Source organism: Myotis daubentonii, chromosome 3 (genome assembly GCF_963259705.1).
Source record: "Myotis daubentonii chromosome 3, mMyoDau2.1, whole genome shotgun sequence".
Lineage (NCBI taxonomy): Eukaryota > Metazoa > Chordata > Mammalia > Chiroptera > Vespertilionidae > Myotis > Myotis daubentonii.
The window spans coordinates 129,792,337-129,812,335 of record NC_081842.1 but is presented as its reverse complement, the minus strand read 5'-3'; the positions used below and the strand labels follow the sequence as shown (position 1 = coordinate 129,812,335).

Here is a 19,999-nt window from a genome sequence, read left to right as displayed (position 1 = left end):
GTATGCACCTTACATTTTGGAAATGAGCATTTTATACCCATTTTAGAGACAGATACAAGGTCCAGAGGAGCAGAATTGCACACCGAGCGTGGGGCTGGGATTTGAACCCAGGTCCTGTTTGGCTCCAAACCCCAGAAGCTTTGCACTGCATCACCCTCCAGGATTCCTGTCAGTGGGCAGGTTCCGGCCTTCTGCATGACAGAAAGCCAGGGGCGGGGTTGGGGGTGTAAAACTCGCATTGTGTTCCTAGCTCCTGGTCAGTTAGTGGGAGTGTCATCCCAGTCAAGCCCCAGTAGAGGGCGTGGAGTCAGCCAATTGATCCCTTCTTCTCTCTAAAAAAAATCAATAAAGCCCCACTGGTGTGGCTCAATGGTTGAGTGTTGACCTATGAACCAGAGGTCATGGTTTGATTCGCAGTCAGGGCACATGCCCAGGTTTCAGGATTGATCCCCAGTAGGGGGTGTGCAGGAGTCAGCAGCCAATCGATGATTCTCTCTCACCATTGATGTTTCTATCTCTCCCTTTCCCTTCCTCTCTCTGAAATAAATAAAAACATATTTTGAAAGGAAAAAAGCAATAAAAACATATCCTTGGCTGAGGATGAAAAACAACAACTTGCAGCATGTAGCTGAGCTTCAGAGACTCTGAAGAAATCGGCCTGAGTGGAGCCCGTCAGGTGGCATCGAACAGTCCCCTGGAGCGTGGAGGAGGCAGCGGAGGCAGCGAAGGCATGAGAGGCGCCGGGGAAGGCCGCGGTCCTGTGAGTGAGCGGGAGTCACGAACTGAAAACCCGCCTATCAGCTGGGCTTGTGCATAAACACCAGTCCTGCCACTGCCCTGCTTCAGGGATGAGCTAAAACCTGGTTTCCACCCGCTGCCCAGACCATGCAGCCCCTCATGGACCACAACTCAGGGCTTTATTTCCATATGAAAGTAGCTACTATTGAGTAATTACATGTGCAGGCACCGGGCTAAGTTTTGGAGGGGACACAAAAAGGAATAATTGTCCTCGCCTTGTCCTTCAGTCTATCTGAGGAGGCCCACCTCAGTAAAAAAAGAGAGAGAGAGAGAGAGAGAGAGAGAGAGAGAGAGAGAGAGAGAGAATATCCCAGTGTATGGCAAGAACCAAGGGAGGATCTTTCAGAGCCAGAGTAGTCAGGGCAGCCTGCGGGGGGTGGGGGGGGGCTGGGGGGGGGCTGCAGGCACAGAATCAGATTTGGGGAACCTGGGGGCATGGTCACCGCAGGAGGTCCGTCAGGACAGGGGCTTGCGAAGTAGAGTTCAGAGGCCATTCATTCTCCAAGCCCGGGCGCCATGGGAGAGGTGTGTGCCAGCAAGGTCCAGGGTGCCAGCTTCCCTTTGTCAGCGTCCCATCCACAGGCCCCCAGCCACACGCTTGCCCACAAGGGACAGGGGCGCTGGGAAGGAAAACGGTGTTCGCTCTCAGGAGCAGGTGACTGTGACACGCTCTCGCCAAGCTGCAGTGGGAAGTCCTTTACCTTAACTGCTGCTGCTCCTGGCGGCTCTGCAGGAGGAAGAGTGTCCCCCCAGGGGACCGGGCACAGCTGCTTCCAATGCTGCCCTCTCCCTGAGGCGGGGCTGGGGCACCCAGGTCACTCTCACACCTGCCCTTGCCCCACGCGGAGCAGCCGGGCCCCTGCTTCAGTGAGGCCTGTCATTGGTGGAAACGAGCTGCCTTTGGACCTTCAGCCTCCACTCCCCAGGCAGCCAGCCTCCCTTTCCTGGAAACATGCAAACACTGGGGGTTGAGCTCATGGCTTGCACCTCGCCCCTGCCCATAGCTGATTGATCTCTGGTCATGCCCTGGCTCCAGCTAAGCCAATCAGGTGCGCCTGCCCAGGCATTCAAGAGGTGGCAGGGAGCCCTAACCGGTTTGGCTCAGTGGATAGAGCGTCGGCCTGCGGACTGAAGGGTCCCAGGTTCGATTCCGGTCAAGGGCATGTACCTTGGTTGCGGGCACATCCCCAGTAGGGAGTGTGCAGGAGGCAGCTGAATCGATGTTTCTCTCTCATCGATGTTTCTAACTCTCTATACCTCTCCCTTTCTCTCTGTGAAAAATCAATAAAATACATATTTTTTTAAAAAGAAAAAGAGGTGGAAGGGAGACCCACAGTCCCTGAGGTGCCCTAGAGAGAAGGACCTGCATACCCCTGCCTTGAGCCAGAGTCCACTGCTGCTTCCCATTCAAAGGAGCTCACCAACTCCCCCCGCCCCTCCCTCCCCTCCCGGTCCTGCCAGCTCCTCTCTCCTGCCAGCTCCCTCAGCCCCTCCCTGTGCTCCCAACCTGTCCTGGAACCTAGGCCTGTCCTGCCTCCGCCTTGCTCTCGCAAGTAACGGGGACTGTGGGGAAACAAGGGAGCCCTCACCTGAACTCGCCCATCGGGCAGGGGCCTGCGTGCTCTCTCCTCCCGGGCCCCATGGCAGAGGAGTCTGGTGCCCGCTCTTTAGAGCCAGGTCATCCCCTCTCTCCTTGCTGCCTCCCCGGGACCTTGCTCAACTTCCACTGTTGCCTCCCAGTGGGGAGGGACTTTTCCTTACTTCCTCCCCCAAACCATGCTCTTCCTCTTGATCCTTAAGTCTCCCCAGGTCCCTGCAATCCCCTCTGGGGACAACCTTACCTCCTCCTTCCTGTTCCTGCCAAACTCATCTTTACCTCTTCACCTCCACCCCCGCCACCCCCATCGGGTCCAGCGCTCCCATCAGGCTCCTGCCTCCACTCCCCTCCTTACCTACGGGGGCACCAAGTCACTAAACCCCAGGGTCTGTCTCCATCCTCAGGCCCTGGTGGGTGCAGGCACCCTGCCCCTCCCTCTTCAGGCACTACTGTTACTCTGCTCACCGCTTCTCTGAGCTTTTCATCCTCCTGTCCTCTGACTCTCTCTTCCCCAGGGTATTGTGTCTCTTTCTGGTCTCTCCCCATCCCTCCCACCCCTCCCATCCCTCACCCACTTCCCCATTGATGATCTCATTCTCTCCCACAGCTTCAGCTCCCATGTGAGGTGACACAAATCCCGCCCTAGCTCCCACCTGTCTCCTCCTGGGGCCACCCCAGATCTGTTGGGGGGCTTTCCATTCAGGCAGTTCAGGGACACCTGACCCCTCCCACTGCCCCAAAAATGGCATGTGACCCAGAGATGGGCATTGGCTAGAGTGACTCAATCCTGGTGTTGTTAGAACTCCCAGCTGGCTTGTTAAACTGTTGAATGTGAGGGTGAGCCACTGGGGACAAAAGAAATAGAGCAGGAGAGAAGGCATGAGGTGACCCCAGCGCCACCCTCCAATGTCTGCATCTGCTGGGCGAGGCGGGCGCCCCGGTCCCATCTGTGCCCGGCGGGCCTGGCTGCTCTCCGCCACTCGCTGCCAGAGGCCTCCTGTGGGCCAACCAGGGCTGGACCCAGATCTCCATGGCCCGGCGCAGCTCCCCCCTGGCTTTCCTGGCTTCATTCACGGCCAGGCACCTCCCGCTCTGACCCATCACTTCTCCCTCTCCAGCCCCCTGCTCTGCAGCCGAGACTATGTTAACACCCTCTTCCCTGGCCTTCCTGCCTCCGCCCCGCCCTCCCCTGCTGCTTGGATGTTTCTAGATTGCAGCTCTGACCTGCTACCTGATATGCTCCCTGACCTTCAGTGACCCCACTTGCCACCAGAATCTGGCTCCATATGCACAGCTCTCCCGGCTCCCGGGTGCACTTGCTCGGCATTTCCCCTGTCCACGCGTGGGTCAGCGTGTCCCCACCACCCTTCAGCATTGGCCCAGCCCACGGGCAGGCTCCCCCTGCATCTCCCTATCCCCCACCCGCATCCCCCTCCCCTACCCCACACCCCCCAGGCCTCTCTGGCCCTGGTTCCCCCCCCCCCCCCCGGCCCCCCACCCTCTGCCCAGGCTGCGGAAACTGAGCCCCCAGCCAGGAACATCCTCTGGCCTCTGAGCTCCTGCACTTTGACCACCGTCGTCCACGGGTATTTGCTGGATGGACAGAGGGATGGACGCGCCTGACCACGCTGCCCCTGGCCCCAGCTCCCTCCTCGCCCTCCTCCTTCCAGGCGATTCCAGCTTGGCAGAGAGCCGCTTGCCATCCGCAGGCCAGGCTCCACCCTCCTTCAGAGATCACGGGAAAGCCAATCCGCAGACACTTTTCTTGCTCCTTTCCCCCCAGTTAAACATAAAGCTTGCTCCTCTGTGCCCCGTGTTCTCCCGCCTCCCTGCACGCGCAGTGCTGGGACCCCCGGGTCGGGGGGCGGGGGTGTCAGGGCAGCGAAACCCCTCGGTGTGAGCCGTCCGCGGACAGGAGGCCTCCTCCGCGTGAGCCCCGAGGCAGCTGTGGGTCTGGGAGACCAGGGGTGCCTGGGGCTTCATCCTGGTAACAAACATCCCCTCTGGCGGGGTGCCGGTAACGGGCCTGGCCGGCGTGGCAGGGAGGGCCGGGGAGCTCTGTATCTCCCGCTCACTTACGCTGTGAACCTAAAACTGTCCGACAAGGTTAATCTTATAAACAGAGACAACACATAACAGGAGAAACGGGCACCACGAAATTCAGTTTCAATAAGAAACTACTGAGTGTCTTCCTGTTTTTGCTTTTACTGCCCACGTCCTCGCTGGCCTTCGCCGTCACTCCCGCCCTTCGCCGGCAGGGCCCCGGGTGCCTCGCCTTCCCCTCCGGTCGCCTCCCTCCCTCCCCACACCGCAGAGCCTTTCCCACCCGCCCACCTTCCTCCCTCGATCCAAACCCTTGAGAGCCCCGACTTACCTCGCGAGGGAGGCGGGGCAGTGCCCGCTGTTGGGCCCTGGCGGCCTGCAGGTGCCCAGCGGGTGGAAGGGCGCCATGGCGAGCAGGCGCAGGCCAGAGTGCCAGTCTGCGCCCTCACCAAGCGCTGGGGTAGGGCTTGGCACGGCCCAGGAGTGAGGATGGGCAGAAGGCACACCCAGCGTTGCCTCTGGCGTGGCTGAGCCTCACTAGTTCTGATCATGAAACTAGGTACCATTTTCAGAAAAGCAGTAAATACCACCGTGTGCTGACCCACGGACAGCAGTTAGCTCTGGGCTTGAGGTAGTGGGGGTACAGCAGCCCCAGACACAGCAGCCTGGCCTGAGGCCTGAAGGGGCGCTGGGCACTGGGGCGCCTGGCCTGAGGCGTGAGGGGGCGCCTGGCCTGAGGCGTGAGGGGGCGCTGGGCATTGGGCGCCTGGCCTGAGGCATGAGGGGGCGCTGGGCATTGGGCGCCTGGCCTGAGGCATGAGGGGGCGCTGGGCATTGGGCGCCTGGCCTGAGGCATGAGGGGGCGCTGGGCATTGGGCGCCTGGCCTGAGGCATGAGGGGGCGCTGGGCATTGGGCGCCTGGCCTGAGGCTTGAGGGGGCGCTGGGCATTGGGCGCCTGGCCTGAGGCATGAGGGGGCGCCTGGCCTGAGGCCTGAGGGGGCGCTGGGCACCAGGGCGCCTGGCCTGAGGCCTGAGGGGGCGCTGGGCATTGGGCGCCTGGCCTGAGGCCTGAGGGGGCGTTGGGCACCGGAGCAGGGCGATGGAGACAGTCCTGGGTTCTGGTCCTCGGAGGTGGGGCCTCAGGAGAACGGAGCCGTGTCACTCCCTGTGCAGGGTCACAGGGCCCAGTGCTCGGAGCTCGTGCTCTGAGGAGCCATCTTCAAATCCTTGGTGATTTTAAGTTTGAACTGGGTTTTGGGGGTGAAGTTGAGTAGCGCAGTGTAGCGCACTGGGGCTTGGAGCCTTGGCTGCACAGTGGGAGCTGTTTCTAAGGGGGCAGCCTTGAGAGAGTGAGGTGCTATTCATCCCATCTGTGACCGACCCCCCTAAGGCCTCTTCGTAAGATTCTGGCAGGTGGATGCTGAGATCCACGCATCCTGTGGCACCCAAGACAAGCCTCCTGTGTAGGTCCCCGGCCTGTTAGACCTGCCACCTGCCCGCCTGGAGTGGCCTGCCCGTCTGTCGCCTCTCCTGACCCTCCGTGTACAGGGGCGACTTACTAGTGAGCACTCCAGCCTGGCCCTGGCCGGGTGGCTCAGTTGGTTGGAGCGTCGTCCGTACACCAAAAGGTTGCGGATTCGATCCCCAGTAGGGGCGCATACGGGAGGCAACCTATCGATATTTCTCTCTAAACAAATCCTGGGGTGAGGGTTATAAAAGAAAAAAAAAAAGAACAGCCCCACGTGCTCCTCATTTTCTGTAGCGGCCCTTTCGGTGGACAACACACGTCACAGATACCCCACACCATCCACGCTTGGATTTGGAAAGTTTCAGGTGGGCAATTTCATCCTAACAAGGCCACTCATTAGCTGCCAGACCTGGGAAATCATTTCACCTCTCCTCTCTGCTGTGAGGTGATAAGGATGTTTTCCTTCCCAGCTTACTGGCTGTGGGTGAATTCAAAACCTACAACCACAGGAAAACACTGCCATGTGCAAAGTGCTGTAAAAACACGCCTGGGAATGAGGAAGGAAAGAAGCTGGGCTTAGTTAACACAGGGATGTTCAGTGAATAAAAACGGTATCTGAGCCCTGGCCGGAGGCCCAATGGTTAGAGCATTGGCCGCCCACTGAGGGGTTGCAGGCTCGATTCCTGGTCAAGGTCACATACCTGGGTTGCAGGTTCAATCAACAGTCCCAGTCAGGGGCGTGCAGGAGGCAACCGATCGACCTCCCTCTCTCCCTCCTTCTCTCCCTCCCTCCTTCCCACTCTGTGAAAATTAATCAAAAACTTATACTCAGGTGAGGATTAACAAAAACAAAGAGTAGCAGGAGAGGGAAAAATATGTTATAAAAATAGTATCTGAGAAGCAAGATGATGACTTAAATATTTTTCTTTACAGTTTCTGCAGCTCCCAAATCTCTAACCAAGCAGGCATCCCTTTTATGTAAGAGCCTGTGAGAGCCGTCCCAGGCTCAGGCCCCGGCCCAGGGCTGCCCTGCGCTGCCCGCCGGCCTCACTGACCCTGGACAGCTGGCCACTGGGTGCATCGCGCCGCATTTGGCTGTGGCTTCCTTTCCCTACGAGTGAGCTGGGAGCGGAGTGCCCGCTGGTTTCTTATTTAGGACACTGGCTCTGGCAGCCTAGACTCGGAGGGGACTGTGTTGTTGTTGTTGTTGTTAAAGAGCAACCTTCAATTTTAAGTTTAAAATAAACCCTTGTCCTCCCTAGTTCCTGGGGGAGCTGGGGACGGACAGGGAGGGGCCCTGGGCACTTGGCACAGTGGTGTCCTCCTCGCGTCTGGGGTCCCCTCAAGGAGCCTTTGGAGTGAGGGCGTGAGCAGCGGGAGGGCAGACACGCGGAGGTCCCTGGCCCCTGCAGGCAGTGGCTGAGGCCAGAGCTGGGCAGTGGCCACCAGAGGGCTCAGACCCACAAGCTCCAAAGCCTCTCTGGCTTCGCACTCCTCCTCCTGAGTTGGTTTCTCTCTTAGAGGAGAATCTACAGCTGTCTCCGCCCTGGCTGCCCGGCCATCTTCCTCAGAACCCAGCTGTGGGCTCTGCTCCAGGCTTCTCCCCATTCACCGTGTGCACGAATCCTGGCTCCTGCGACCCTCACCCGGGTGGGGCTGCCCCCACCCCAGGCCCGCCCTGCAGCGAGGAGCTGAGACAGGGGCTTCTGGGACGCTGCCCAGTGTGAGGGAGCAGAGAGAGCACGGCGCCTTCCCCACAGCCCAGGGCGGGTGTCTGATGAATGCCAAGTCCCCACGAGGTCCTGGGTCCTGGAGGCTGGTGGCTGGGAGCGGGCGGTGGTGGAACCACAGGGTCAAAGGAAGCCTTGCTCCCTGGGACCCTCCTCGCTTGCAGGGAGCCATTGTGGTGTCGGGCGAGGTTGGGACCCCACGCTTCCCCAGCCCCGGGCGGGCAGTGAGTGTGTGGGAGGCTCCAGAAGTCTCTTTGGCTTGTATGCATGCGTATAAGCATAACCAACGGACATAAGACACTGGGGGATAGGGGAGGCCAGGGGACTGTCTAGGGCGGGGGGGGGGGGGGGGAATGGACACACATGTAATACCCTTTGTATTACTTTAAGCAATAAAAAAACCAAACAAAACAAAACAGAAGTCTCTTTGGGCCCATTCCTCTCCCTCAGCCAAACTGGCAAAGGCCAGGGCCCGTGTGTTCTGAAGGCCCCGGCTGACCTGGGATCCTAGGCACTGAGTGTGGTGCCTGCAGCTGGCCAGGACCTGGCCCTCCGGGCAAACGCCCCTCCCCTGCTCCTTTGTCTCCCCGTCCCGCCCTGCGTCCAGGTGGGAGGAGGGGCCTGAGCCTGTGGGATGAAGGTGCCCACTTGCCTCCCTGGGCAGCAGGCGCCGCACTCTTATAGGAGAGCCCAGTGCGAGCAAGCCAGCTGCACCCCGCCTGCCCACTGGGCATCAGGTGCTACCCAGGCCTTTCAGTGTGTTCCCCCATCTGGTCCACGGGGCAGTCCGGAGGCAGGGGAGCGGGGAGGGAGGAGGGGAGCGAGGATGGAGGAGGGGAGCGGGGTGGAGGAGGGGAGCGGGGATGGAGGAGGGGAGCGGGGTGGGAGGAGGGGAGCGGGGATGGAGGAGGGGAGCGGAATGGAGGAGGGGAGCGGGGTGGGAGGAGGGGAGCGGGGATGGAGGAGGGGAGCGAGGATGGAGGAGGGGAGCGGGGTGGAGGAGGGGAGCGGGGATGGAGGAGGGGAGCGGGGATGGAGGAGGGGAGGGGGGTGGAGGAGGGGAGCGGGGTGGAGGAGGGGAGCGGGGTGGAGGAGGGGAGCGGGGTGGAGGAGGGGAGCGGGGATGGAGGAGGGGAGCGGGGTGGAGGAGGGGAGCGGGGATGGAGGAGGGGAGCGGGGTGGAGGAGGGGAGCGGGGTGGAGGAGGGGAGCGGGGATGGAGGAGGGGAGCGGGGTGGGAGGAGGGGAGCGGGGATGGAGGAGGGGAGCGGAATGGAGGAGGGGAGCGGGGTGGGAGGAGGGGAGCGGGGATGGAGGAGGGGAGCGAGGATGGAGGAGGGGAGCGGGGTGGAGGAGGGGAGCGGGGATGGAGGAGGGGAGCGGGGATGGAGGAGGGGAGCGGGGATGGAGGAGGGGAGCGGGGTGGAGGAGGGGAGCGGGGTGGAGGAGGGGAGCGGGGATGGAGGAGGGGAGCGGGGATGAGGAGGGGAGCGGGGATGGAGGAGGGGAGCGGGGAGGAGGAGGGGAGCGGAATGGAGGAGGGGAGCGGGGTGGGAGGAGGGGAGCGGGGATGGAGGAGGGGAGCGAGGATGGAGGAGGGGAGCGGGGTGGAGGAGGGGAGCGGGGATGGAGGAGGGGAGCGGGGTGGAGGAGGGGAGCGGGGATGGAGGAGGGGAGCGGGGTGGAGGAGGGGAGCGGGGATGGAGGAGGAGAGCGGGGTGGAGGAGGGGAGCGGGGATGGAGGAGGGGAGCGGGATGGAGGAGGGGAGCGGGGTGGAGGAGGGGAGCGGGGTGGAGGAGGGGAGCGGGGATGGAGGAGGGGAGCGGGGAGGAGGAGGGGAGCGGGGAGGAGGAGGGGAGCGGGGAGGAGGAGGGGAGCGGGGAGGAGGAGGGGAGCGGAATGGAGGAGGGGAGCGGGGTGGGAGGAGGGGAGCGGGGATGGAGGAGGGGAGCGAGGATGGAGGAGGGGAGCGGGGTGGAGGAGGGGAGCGGGGATGGAGGAGGGGAGCGGGGTGGAGGAGGGGAGCGGGGATGGAGGAGGGGAGCGGGGTGGAGGAGGGGAGCGGGGATGGAGGAGGGGAGCGGGGTGGAGGAGGGGAGCGGGGATGGAGGAGGAGAGCGGGATGGAGGAGGGGAGCGGGGATGGAGGAGGGGAGCGGGATGGAGGAGGGGAGCGGGGTGGAGGAGGGGAGCGGGGTGGAGGAGGGGAGCGGGGATGGAGGAGGGGAGCGGGGATGGAGGAGGGGAGCGGGGAGGAGGAGGGGAGCGGGGATGGAGGAGGGGAGCGGGGATGGAGGAGGGGAGCGGGGAGGAGGAGGGGAGCGGGGTGGAGGAGGGGAGCGGGGTGGAGGAGGGGAGCGGGGAGGAGGAGGGGAGCGGGGTGGAGGAGGGGGGGGAGCGGGGATGGAGGAGGAGGGGAGCGGGGGTGGAGGAGGGAGGGGAGCGGGGGTGGAGGAGGAGGGGGTGGGATGGAGGAACTTGTTTGGAGGAGAGGGCAGCCATTCTGGAGGGCCCAGTGGGCTCACACCAGAGGTGGGAGAGGCACCTCACCCATGCACCTGGTCATCAGCTCTCTTCCCGACAGGGAGAACTGGACATTCCATCCTTCCACCTCCTATATGCCTCTCCCAGCACAGGCGTTGGTAGGTGCGTGGAGCGTTCCCCTCAGTTCCACTCCCTCCCATTCACGCCTCACGTGGACCAGGGACTGTCCCAGCTCCGCGAGGAAGATGATTCCATCCAGTGGGGCTGGAAATGGTGCCCACTGGTGGCCAGCAGCACCCACCCCAGAGGAGGGGAGAGGCAGGAGGCTGCTTGCCTGTGGTACCACCATCCCAGATTTGCTTGTTTCACTTAGAACAAGTCGGGAGCCCGCACTGGCTTCTGGGCCCAGCTGTCTCCCGTGTGGGGCTGGTGTGTGTGTGGCTGTGTGTGTGTCTGTGTGTGTGTGGCTGTGTGTGTGTCTCTGTGTGTGTGGCTGTGTGTGTGGGGCTGTGTGTGTGTGTGGCTGGTATGTGTGGGGCTGGTGTGTGTGGCTGTGTGTGGGGCTATGTGTGTGTGTGGCTGGTGTGTATGGCTGTGTGTGGGGCTATGTGTGTGTGGGGGCTGTGTGTGTGGCTGTGTGTATGTGGCTGTGTGTGTGTGGCTGTGTGTGTGTGGCTGTGTGTGGGGCTATGTGTGGGGGGGCTGTGTGTGCGGCTGTGGCTGGTGTGTGTGGCTGTGTGTGTGTGGCTGTGTGTGTGTGGCTGTGTGTGTGTGGCTGTGTGTGTGTGGCTGGTGTGTGTGGCTGTGTGTGGGGGGCTGGTGTGTGTGGCTGGTGTGTGTGGCTGTGTGTGTGTGGCTGTGTGTGTTGGTGGCTGTGTGTGTGTGGCTGTGTGTGTGTGGCTGTGTGTGTTGGTGGCTGTGTGTGGGGGGGCTGTGTGTGTGGCTGTGTGTGTTGGTGGCTGTGTGTGTGTGGCTGTGTGTGTGTGGCTGTGTGTGTTGGTGGCTGTGTGTGGGGGGCTGTGTGTGTGGCTGTGTGTGTTGGTGGCTGTGTGTGTGGGGCTGTGTGTGTGGCTGTGTGTGTGGGGCTGGTGTGTGTGGGGGGCTGTGTGTTGGGGGCTGTGTGTGTGTGGCTGTGTGTGTGTGGCTGGTGTGTGTGGCTGTGTGTGTGTGGCTGTGTGTGTGGGGCTGTATGTGTGTGTGTTGGTGTGTGTGTGGGGCTGGTGTGTGGGGGGGCTGGTGTGTGTGGGGGGCTGTGTGTTGGGGGCTGTGTGTGTGTGGCTGTGTGTTTGGGGCTGTGTGTGTGGCTGTGTGTGTGGGGCTGTGTGTTGGGGGCTGTGTGTGGCTGTGTGTTGGTGGCTGTGTGTGTGTCTCTGTGTGTGTGTGGCTATGTGTGTGTGTGGCTGGTGTGTATGGCTGTGTGTGGGGCTATGTGTGTGGGGGGGCTGTGTGTGTGGCTGTGTGTATGTGGCTGTGTGTGTGTGGCTGTGTGTGGGGCTATGTGTGGGGGGGGTGTGTGTGCGGCTGTGGCTGGTGTGTGTGGCTGTGTGTGTGTGGCTGTGTGTGTGTGTGGCTGGTGTGTGTGTGGCTGGTGTATGTGGCTGTGTGTGTTGGTGGCTGTGTGTGTGTGGCTGTGTGTGTGTGTGGCTGGTGTGTGTGTGGCTGGTGTATGTGGCTGTGTGTGTTGGTGGCTGTGTGTGTGTGGCTGTGTGTGTTGGTGGCTGTGTGTGTGGGGCTGTGTGTGTGTGTTGGTGGCTGTGTGTGTGGGGCTGTGTGTGTGGCTGTGTGTGTTGGTGGCTGTGTGTGTGGCTGTGTGTGTGGCTGTGTGTGTGTGTGGCTGTGTGTGTGGCTGTGTGTTGGTGGCTGTGTGTGTGTGGCTGGTGTGTGTGGCTGTGTGTGTGTGGCTGGTGTGTGTGGCTGGTGTGTGTGGCTGTGTGTGTGTGGCTGTGTGTGTGTGTGTGGCTGTGTGTGTGGCTCTGTGTGTGTGGGGCTGTGTTGGTGGCTGTGTGTGTGTGGCTGTGTGTGTGTGGGGCTGGTGTGTGTGGGGGCAGCGGGCCCAGCAGAGGAAGCCTCGGACCAGAGCCCTGCAGCTCTCATCCTGCTGTGCCCGGCCCTCGGGGCCCAGCGTGGTCAGTGCACTGAAACATCCTCTACAATCAGCTTCCCTGGAGCTCAGCTTCCTCCACAGTTGCTGTGTGAGAACAGCTCCCGGCTGAGAACATTCAGGACTCTGCCTACTCGCTGCTTTAAGGACAGACCTTCGGACCTGCTGTCCCCAAGGCCTGGGATCACGCCGTCCAGCCCCTCCCTTGAATCACGGGCCCTCCCCCACCCAGGGGCGACTGGCTCCCTTGTAACTGGCGAGAGAAGGAAAAGGCACAGCGCACGTCTCAGGAGTCGCTGCCCAGAAAACAGAGTCCCCAGCCTTAGCTGTTGCTAAACCACAGGGCGGCCCCTGGCCTGGGAGGGGCCACGTGCACTGGGGGTTAAGTCACAACAGCAGCGGGCTCCTCCGGACTCTGTCACCCAGGCCGCCCCACCACTGAGCTCCAGGGCCACCAGGTACCGGGAAGCAGGACAAACTGACAGGGTTACAGCAAATCACAGGACAACTGTGTGGCAAGCAATCTCGTTTTTAAAATATGACATTTATTGCTTAGATGGTTTGATACAGAACAGCGTTTCTTCTCATTTTGAATTTGGAAGTATTATACAACTGAATACAAAGAGGAACAAAAGTACCAAAACTAATCTTGTGATTCTGTTCATGTGGCATAAACCAGTTTTGCACATAACATGTAGCAGCAGTTTTTAAGTTCCCTTTAGAAAAATATGAACTCTACATTTATTATTGTTTCCTGTGTAATGCATGGGCTGAAATCACTAGGATCACTTCCTTCTTGAAGAAAAGAGAGGAGAAAAGGGGCGAACAGAGGGTTGAAGGTACGACGAATCATCCGACTGCCAGAGCTCCCCGGCCGCTGGGAAAGCAGCCCTCCGGGGTTTTGTTGTTTTTCACAGCCAGAGTTTCATGTAGTGATTGAATCTCAGCATTGCGTCCACAAATCAAAGAGAAAAAAAAGAGAAAAACTTGCACCTCAAAAAACTTTTCAGAAGATCCATATATATATATATATTTTTTTTTGTAAAAGCCCTGAGAGGAGAAAGAGAATCAAACAAAATGAATAGAAACAAATTAGCTGGACATGCAAACTAAGCTATGATTCACCCAGAGTTTAAACAAATCACAAATTTCACAGTTTAATATTGGGGGAGGGGCAGAACAACAAACAATCCATTTCTCAACCTCACTAATAAAACATGGCAAGACCATACTAACTACAGGGCGCAGAGGCGGCTAAATAAAGCTTTAAATCGATCGTGATTCCTGCGAGCTGCACAGCGTGGCGCCTCGCTCTGCGCTCTGCGGCCTCTCGCTGCAGCGTACTTGTGTCACGGCCTCTCCACACGCTGGGAGTTTTAGTGTGGAGAGTTGCAAAGGAAAAGAAAACACTAGAAACCCCAAATAATAACAACAATGAAAATAACAACAATCGTCATAAAGAATGAAGGGATGCATGAACTGGTTTAACCAAGCAGGCCCCACCAGGTGCGCAGGGAAATGGGACCATCGGCTCCGACGTGCCTTCACCTAGAGCAAATGAAACCTTGTTCTGAAGCTGGTTCATACATCCCTAATATAGTTAGGAATTATATATACCTCAACTTTTTTCCTTTCACATGCAAAGATACCACTTTCGCTATTTCGAGAACACATAGCTTCCTTTAAAGTCTGGATGGTTGGATTCTGGCCGCCAGAAACTGGCGAGGAGGGGTCTGTGTGCCTGTCTGCACACTTACACTGAGTGTGGAGGAGCGTCCTGGGAGGCGGCAGGGCGGGGCTCCCTGGGCTAAGGCGGAGGGTGTGAGGGGTGGAGCAGCGCAGGAGGCCCAGCGCTAGGCCTCGGGTGTCCTCGGGGTCCCAGTGGAGGTCAGGATGCTGAGCACGGAGCACGGGCTCAGCTACAGTAGGAAGTGTATTGCCTGCTTAGGATGCTCACCAAAAATAAAAAATAAAAAGAATCCTGCCTTTTTGCACCCAGGGGTTCAGTTTATTTCAGAAACTGGAAACAAGTCTATCTTCAAGCACCAATCCCAAATCGCAGGAAGGTCAATATAAATCAATTTCTCATCTTCAATCTTGCACGTGCAGTTTTATTACCAGTAGTATTTCCTCGCCTTGCAAATGACAGTAGCACACGAGGGGAGGCCTGGCTGGGTGTGGCAGAAGACCGGTGAGTGGGTCCTCACCACCTGCTTTCTCAGGAGCCGGGGGCACGCACCCTCTCCCCTGAGCTGCTCCTCGGCCGCGCGCGGGAGGACCTGCACCTGCGGGCGCTGCAGTCCGGAAGAAAGGCTTGTCTGAGTACAGTAGAACAGCTCCCACCCGAGGGTGGCAAGGAAAGCTGCAGGCAGATGCTTACACAAGGACCTGGGGCACCCAGGTCTCCAGGACAAATATTGCCCATTTGTTTCTGCTTATTGCAGAGACCAGCAAACTGATGAACTAAAAATAATAATAATAATAATATTAATAATATATATACCGAAAGGGGGAAATCAGATACATGACACCTGTGTATGTTCTCCATAGATTAAGTTGCCATGGTAACTCTTCTCTCTAAGTTAAGAACAAATGTCTTGGAACTTGAACAGGAACTAGCATGTCTAATGCTGAAAGAGCAAAACATGTATGAGGTCGAAGCTAGAATCTGTCCTGGTTTTGGCTTGAACCAAACTGGAAACCTCCATCCACCACATCCTCAATATCGAGGACCAAATTACAGCTCCACCATATAGCAGTCAAAAAAAAAAAAAAAAAAGAAAAAAAAAGAAAAAGGTCTATATGAGAAATGAGCATCTCATCCATATTTCCTCTGGTAATTTACATGAAAATTCACATCATTTTCTTCCAGTTATTGGCTATGAGTATCCAAGGGCATGTTTTTCTTCTGTTTCCAGCTCACAGAACGAATGCTACCATCAGATTAACAAGAACAAGCTCACACACACCAACACAGAAGTAATGTTAATGCTTAAATGAAAAGGTCCTCTCCAATAATTCATTAAAATATTTGCTTTGTTTTTAAAGTCATTTTGGGACAACACAACACCCAGGACGACACTGAAGGACTGGTAAGTAGTTAAGGCACTCGAATCGTCCGTGCTGCTCTCCCGCACGGGCGCGTGGTTAAGGCTATGGCACGGAGAGACAGCCCTTCCTCCTCGTCTCCCTCTCCAACAGCTGACAGGCACTGAGGAAATCTCATGAAACAGACTCAGGACACGGTTCTGCGGGCCTTGTCGGTGTGCTGGGGGCAGCGGGAGCCGTCATTCCACTCCCAGCAGCGGTGAGGCAGCCTCGGCGGCCAGGATGGGGTGGGCGGGCCGCTTGCCGTTCAGCTCCAGCAGGTCTTGCACAAGGGCTACCGGGCTCTCTGGGTCAGGGTCACCCTGAGGCGCCTGCTCCGTGGGGCTGCCCGGGCGAGCGGCCTTGGGAGCACTCCTGCCGGCCTCGGCCTGCCCGGCGCCAGCTGTCCGGCCCGGGGCCCTGTCCTCCCTGCGGCCGGCATCCTTGACCTGGCTCTCCTTCCGGCTCCGGGTGACGGCCATGTGGTTGCTGGCCAGCACAGCCGCGTCCGCCTCGTTCTCCGAGACGGGGTTGTTGCCGCTGTGGGTGGACTCGCTCTCGCTGTCCTCCTCACCCCGCTCGTCCTTGTCACTGTCCTTCCCATGGTGTTTGGCGTGCCTGGCCTTCTGGTGGACACGCTGGTGGCGAACCAGGCTGTGTTTCAAGGTGAAGGTTCGCTCACAGGTCTGACATTTGTACGGCCTTTCTCCTGGAGCAATGAGGGAAAGAAATGTTGGTTAATGGTAAGGCCACCAGGAACCACCTCTCAGCTCCACACTAAAGCAGCCACGAGGGGAAGACGAGGGGTGGGGTGGCAGGGTCAGGACGCCCTCCTTTACAGGGAAACCCTCTTATTCGTCTGAATTGGTAAAATGGGGAAGCAGGATCGCCAGGTGCCACCCCGGGATTCCTCCCCGTCATCCTCAGCCCGGGTTTCCACACCCGGATCCGGGAACCAGAGCCCCATGAGGACAGCAGTGGCACCTCCCACAGGGACAGGCACGTTTCTGAGGCTCTACGGACAGGGCACCTCCCACGTCAAAGGCAGGAGACGCTCCGTGTCCTGATACGCAGCAGCTGGGGCTTCTCTCGGCTCACAAGCCGGCTGTGAGCAACTGAGACCACCACCTGCCCGGAGCCCAAGAATATCTCTCTGTTGCGAGGACCAGCCCAGAGCCTCCAACCCCCCAGGCCAGGGCAGAATGGCTGCATGAGGCGGGGCAGTGTGCGGGGAGCAGAGGTGTGCACCCGCCAGCCGGGAGGGAGGGGGGGAGGAGGAAAGCCGAGACGAAGACCAGGGCCTGGGTCGGGTTCTTTGGGCGGAGGGGTGGCGATGTGCTTGCATCTTTTGGCTTCAGGAGTGTATCCAGGTCTCCTTCCTACTAAACAACAGCCCCTGCTGTGGGGTTTGCAGACTCAACCGCCGGTGAGCCCCAGGAGTAAGGGCCATGCAGCCCAGACCGACAGGAAAAGCCCCCAAGGTGCCCCCTTCCCACCTGAAGGTTAGTAAAGAGACAAACCCAGGTGCCTCCAAAAAGAGCACCTGTCCCTACTGCCTGTCCCAGGCCACACCCCGCAGTCCCCTTCCAGGCTCAGGGCTTGCTGAGACCACGGGCCCAAACGCCCAGCACGCATATTCCCCTCCTTATCTGAGGGGACAGGCATCGCCCCATTCTAGAGACAGGCAGACTGAGGCTCAGCGGGACCGATCGAGGTGCTTTCAAGGACAGCACGGCTGAGGGACCACTCCACTGCTCCCTGCAGGAGCCCATCCGTTTCGGGCGCTAAGAGAACAGCCTGTTAAATCCCCCGTTTACAGGGCTCTCGGGCACCAGCAGGCTTGTTAGTCCTCCGCCTCTGACAGTGGCCACGGCCGGGCCCGCCCTTACCCGTGTGGGACCTCATGTGCCGGGTCAGGTCCTGCAGAGACCAGAACCTCTTGTTGCACACAGTGCAGACCTTCTTCCTCTTGTCCGCCTTGCTGGTCACACTTCTGGAGGCGTCTGTCTTCGGCTTCTTGTCATCGTCGCTCCTCTCCGAGGATTTCTTCTCGGCCGCGCCCTCCCCGTCGGAGGTGCCCTCGGCCTCCTCGCCCGGCTTCTCTGCTGGGCCCTCTGACCCGGCCTCCCCCTCGGCCGGGGGCTCGGGCTTCTCCTCCGGCTCCAGCGCGGGGGCCGCGGGCAGAGGCACCGGCCCGGCAGCCCCGCTCTCGCCCTGGCCCTCCGGAGGGAGCGGGCTTTCCTCCCGGGGCGCCTCGCGGCCATGGGCCTTCCTGTGGCGGCTCAGGGTTCCCAGGAACTTGAAGCTCTTGCCACAGATGCCGCAGGTGTGCTTCTGGTCCTGCGGGGAGCCCGCGCCGCCCACGGCCCCGGCGTCGCCCTCGGCCAGCTTGAAGCCCATCAGCTTGCTGGCCAGGTTGAGGTCCAGGCTCTTATTGCTGACCGTGTCTTCCTCGGGGCCGTCTTCTTCATCCTCCTCCCGCTCCTCCGCACCACGCTTCTCGGGCTCCGGGCTCTCCTCGGCGGCCTGCTCCTCCCCCTCCATGGGCTCAGCGGCTCCCCGAGTCAGCTCCTCTCCGGGGACCTCTCCTCTGACCTGACCGGGCTCCGGGCCCCCCTCTGACCGCGGCCGCTCTTTCTCCCGAGAGGTGAGGTCCAGCACTTCCCCTCCTGCGGCTGATGTCTCCACGTCCGATTGGCTGTCTGTGGGAGCAAGCACAGAGCATGGACTGAACCAAACGCCACCTCACCTGCCCCTTCCAAGGGCTCCTTCGTGAATCTCAGCTGGACCCGCCCTGAATCATCACCCCCTACATCCATCCCCGAGGGCCCAAAGAATCTGGGGTTAATTTATAAAAGGCAGAAAGAGCCTCCACATACACACAGGCCAGGGTCGCAAGGCTGGCTGTGCCTCGGAACCCTGCCCCCGCCTTCCTGCGCTGGCCACTGGCGGCCCGGTGCCCGCCCCTGCCACACACAGCGATGTTCAGGCCCCAGGGAGGTGTGAGTGGCTGAGGGCAGCACAGAGAAGGAACAGAGAGAGGAGAGGTGAATCCAGAGAGTCACAGCGCTAGGGGGGCTGAAGGAGCCGAGCTGTAAAAGCCATTTTTGAATGCAGAGATCAGACAAACATGCAACATACACGGGACTACCCCCAACATGGTGTCTGATGACAAAATGGCCCAACGCACATACTGTGCACTATGGTCCACACTCTCACCTGATGCCCGATTCCCAGGTGGAGTTCCAAGGCAAAGGAGACACAGGCACACCAGTGGGCCTCCCTGGCTGCTGTCAGGACCCCACGGAGGGAGTGGAAGCACTTCCCGTCTCTCCATTTGTTCCTACCTGTTCACTCTCCATAGCAAAATCAGATGTGGACTGTCCATCAGTCTGTAAGGCCTTCTCGAGGGAGGGTACTGTGGCTATACTAACGGCACCACACGGTGGTAGCGTTGATCAGAAGCACTGTCTTCCTTCAGCTTACACAAGGGCCTAATGACCTTCACATTGTGTCTACGACAGTGAAGCTGTCTGCTGAGGCCTACTATTGACTACAACCCAATGGCCAATTTATTAGGCCGATGAAACGCACTGTTTCGGAGCACACACGTTAGAGGTGCCCCGCACAGGGGAGCCCAACGACAGTGTGAGCCGGCACTCACACCGCCCTGGACCCTCACCTGCTGTGACCACACGTACAACAATGTCCCCCCCCCCACCCCCCAGCACTCTGAGCCACAGGCTTCATCATTTCAGCTTACGTACCACCTTCAGCTTACGTACCACCGTCTGCTCAACACTCCAACTTATACCCTTTCACTGGTTTCATTCTGCCTGTATCTTTTGGCAGCCACTGTCTGAGTATCTCAAAAGGTTTCAGAAGAAAACAAATCATTATGCTGTGACTAACATTTCTGACAATGATTTTTGAAAATTATTCACAAGTTTAAAGAGGAATCCTGAGCTATACACCCCAATGTCGAGGCTATTTCTAAGGATAAGACAGATGCTCATGTTCTTGAATCATTCCAATAGGGAGCATCTATTAAATGGATTGTGGTATAAACTCTACAATAAAAAAAAAAATCACAAAGTTCTCAGTGTCATATTTGCTGGCTTACTACTGTAGTAGTTACATTTTTAAAAAGAGGCTTAGCTCTAGCTGGTTTGGCCCAGCGGATAGAGCGTCGGCCTGCGGACTGAGAGGTCCCAGGTTCGATTCTGGTCAAGGGCATGTACCTTGGTTGCGGGCCCATCCCCAGTGGTGGGTGTGCAGGAGGCAGCTGATCGATGTTTCTAACTCTTTATCCCTCTCCCTTCCTCTCTGTAAAAAAATCAATAAAAATATATTTTAAAAAAAAGAGGCTTAAATTCTGGCTACTTCCTACTTGCCCCAGTACATTCTAGGTTTTCTTAATTGTTAATATTTTTCACCAAAGAACATGGGTTATTTTAAAGTTTAACTGGAAAATATATTAAGATGAACGTGAAAAAAATCATAATGAGTTCTGAAACCAAGCCCACGTAAATATTCTAAGGTCAGATCATTCTCACTCCTGGGCCCTTCCTTAGTGTGAATAAGGGAGCGTTCAGCCCTAGCTGGTTTGGCTCAGTGGACAGAACGTCGGCCTGTGGACTGAAGGGTCCCAGGTTTGATTCCAGTCAAGGGCACATGCCCGGGTTGCAGGC

General features: G+C 58.8%; 1 protein-coding gene across 11 annotated transcripts in view; it reads right to left on the bottom strand.

Moving 5' to 3' along the window:
- Positions 1-12,746: 12,746 nt before the first annotated feature.
- The window catches only part of RREB1 (ras responsive element binding protein 1), a 145,653-nt gene continuing 138,400 nt past the window's right edge, over positions 12,747-19,999 (bottom strand). For 9 of the 11 annotated variants that reach the window (XM_059688536.1, XM_059688534.1, XM_059688533.1 and 6 more), the window contains 2 exons: positions 17,198-18,010; positions 12,747-16,017 (listed from right to left, as the gene is read on the bottom strand). In XM_059688536.1, the coding sequence (XP_059544519.1) occupies positions 15,509-16,017; positions 17,198-18,010 (1,322 nt within the window). In that variant the 3' untranslated portion in view covers positions 12,747-15,508. The remainder of the gene's footprint in view (positions 16,018-17,197; positions 18,011-19,999) is intronic. The other 2 variants (XR_009451912.1, XM_059688543.1) reach the window with 2 other exon arrangements.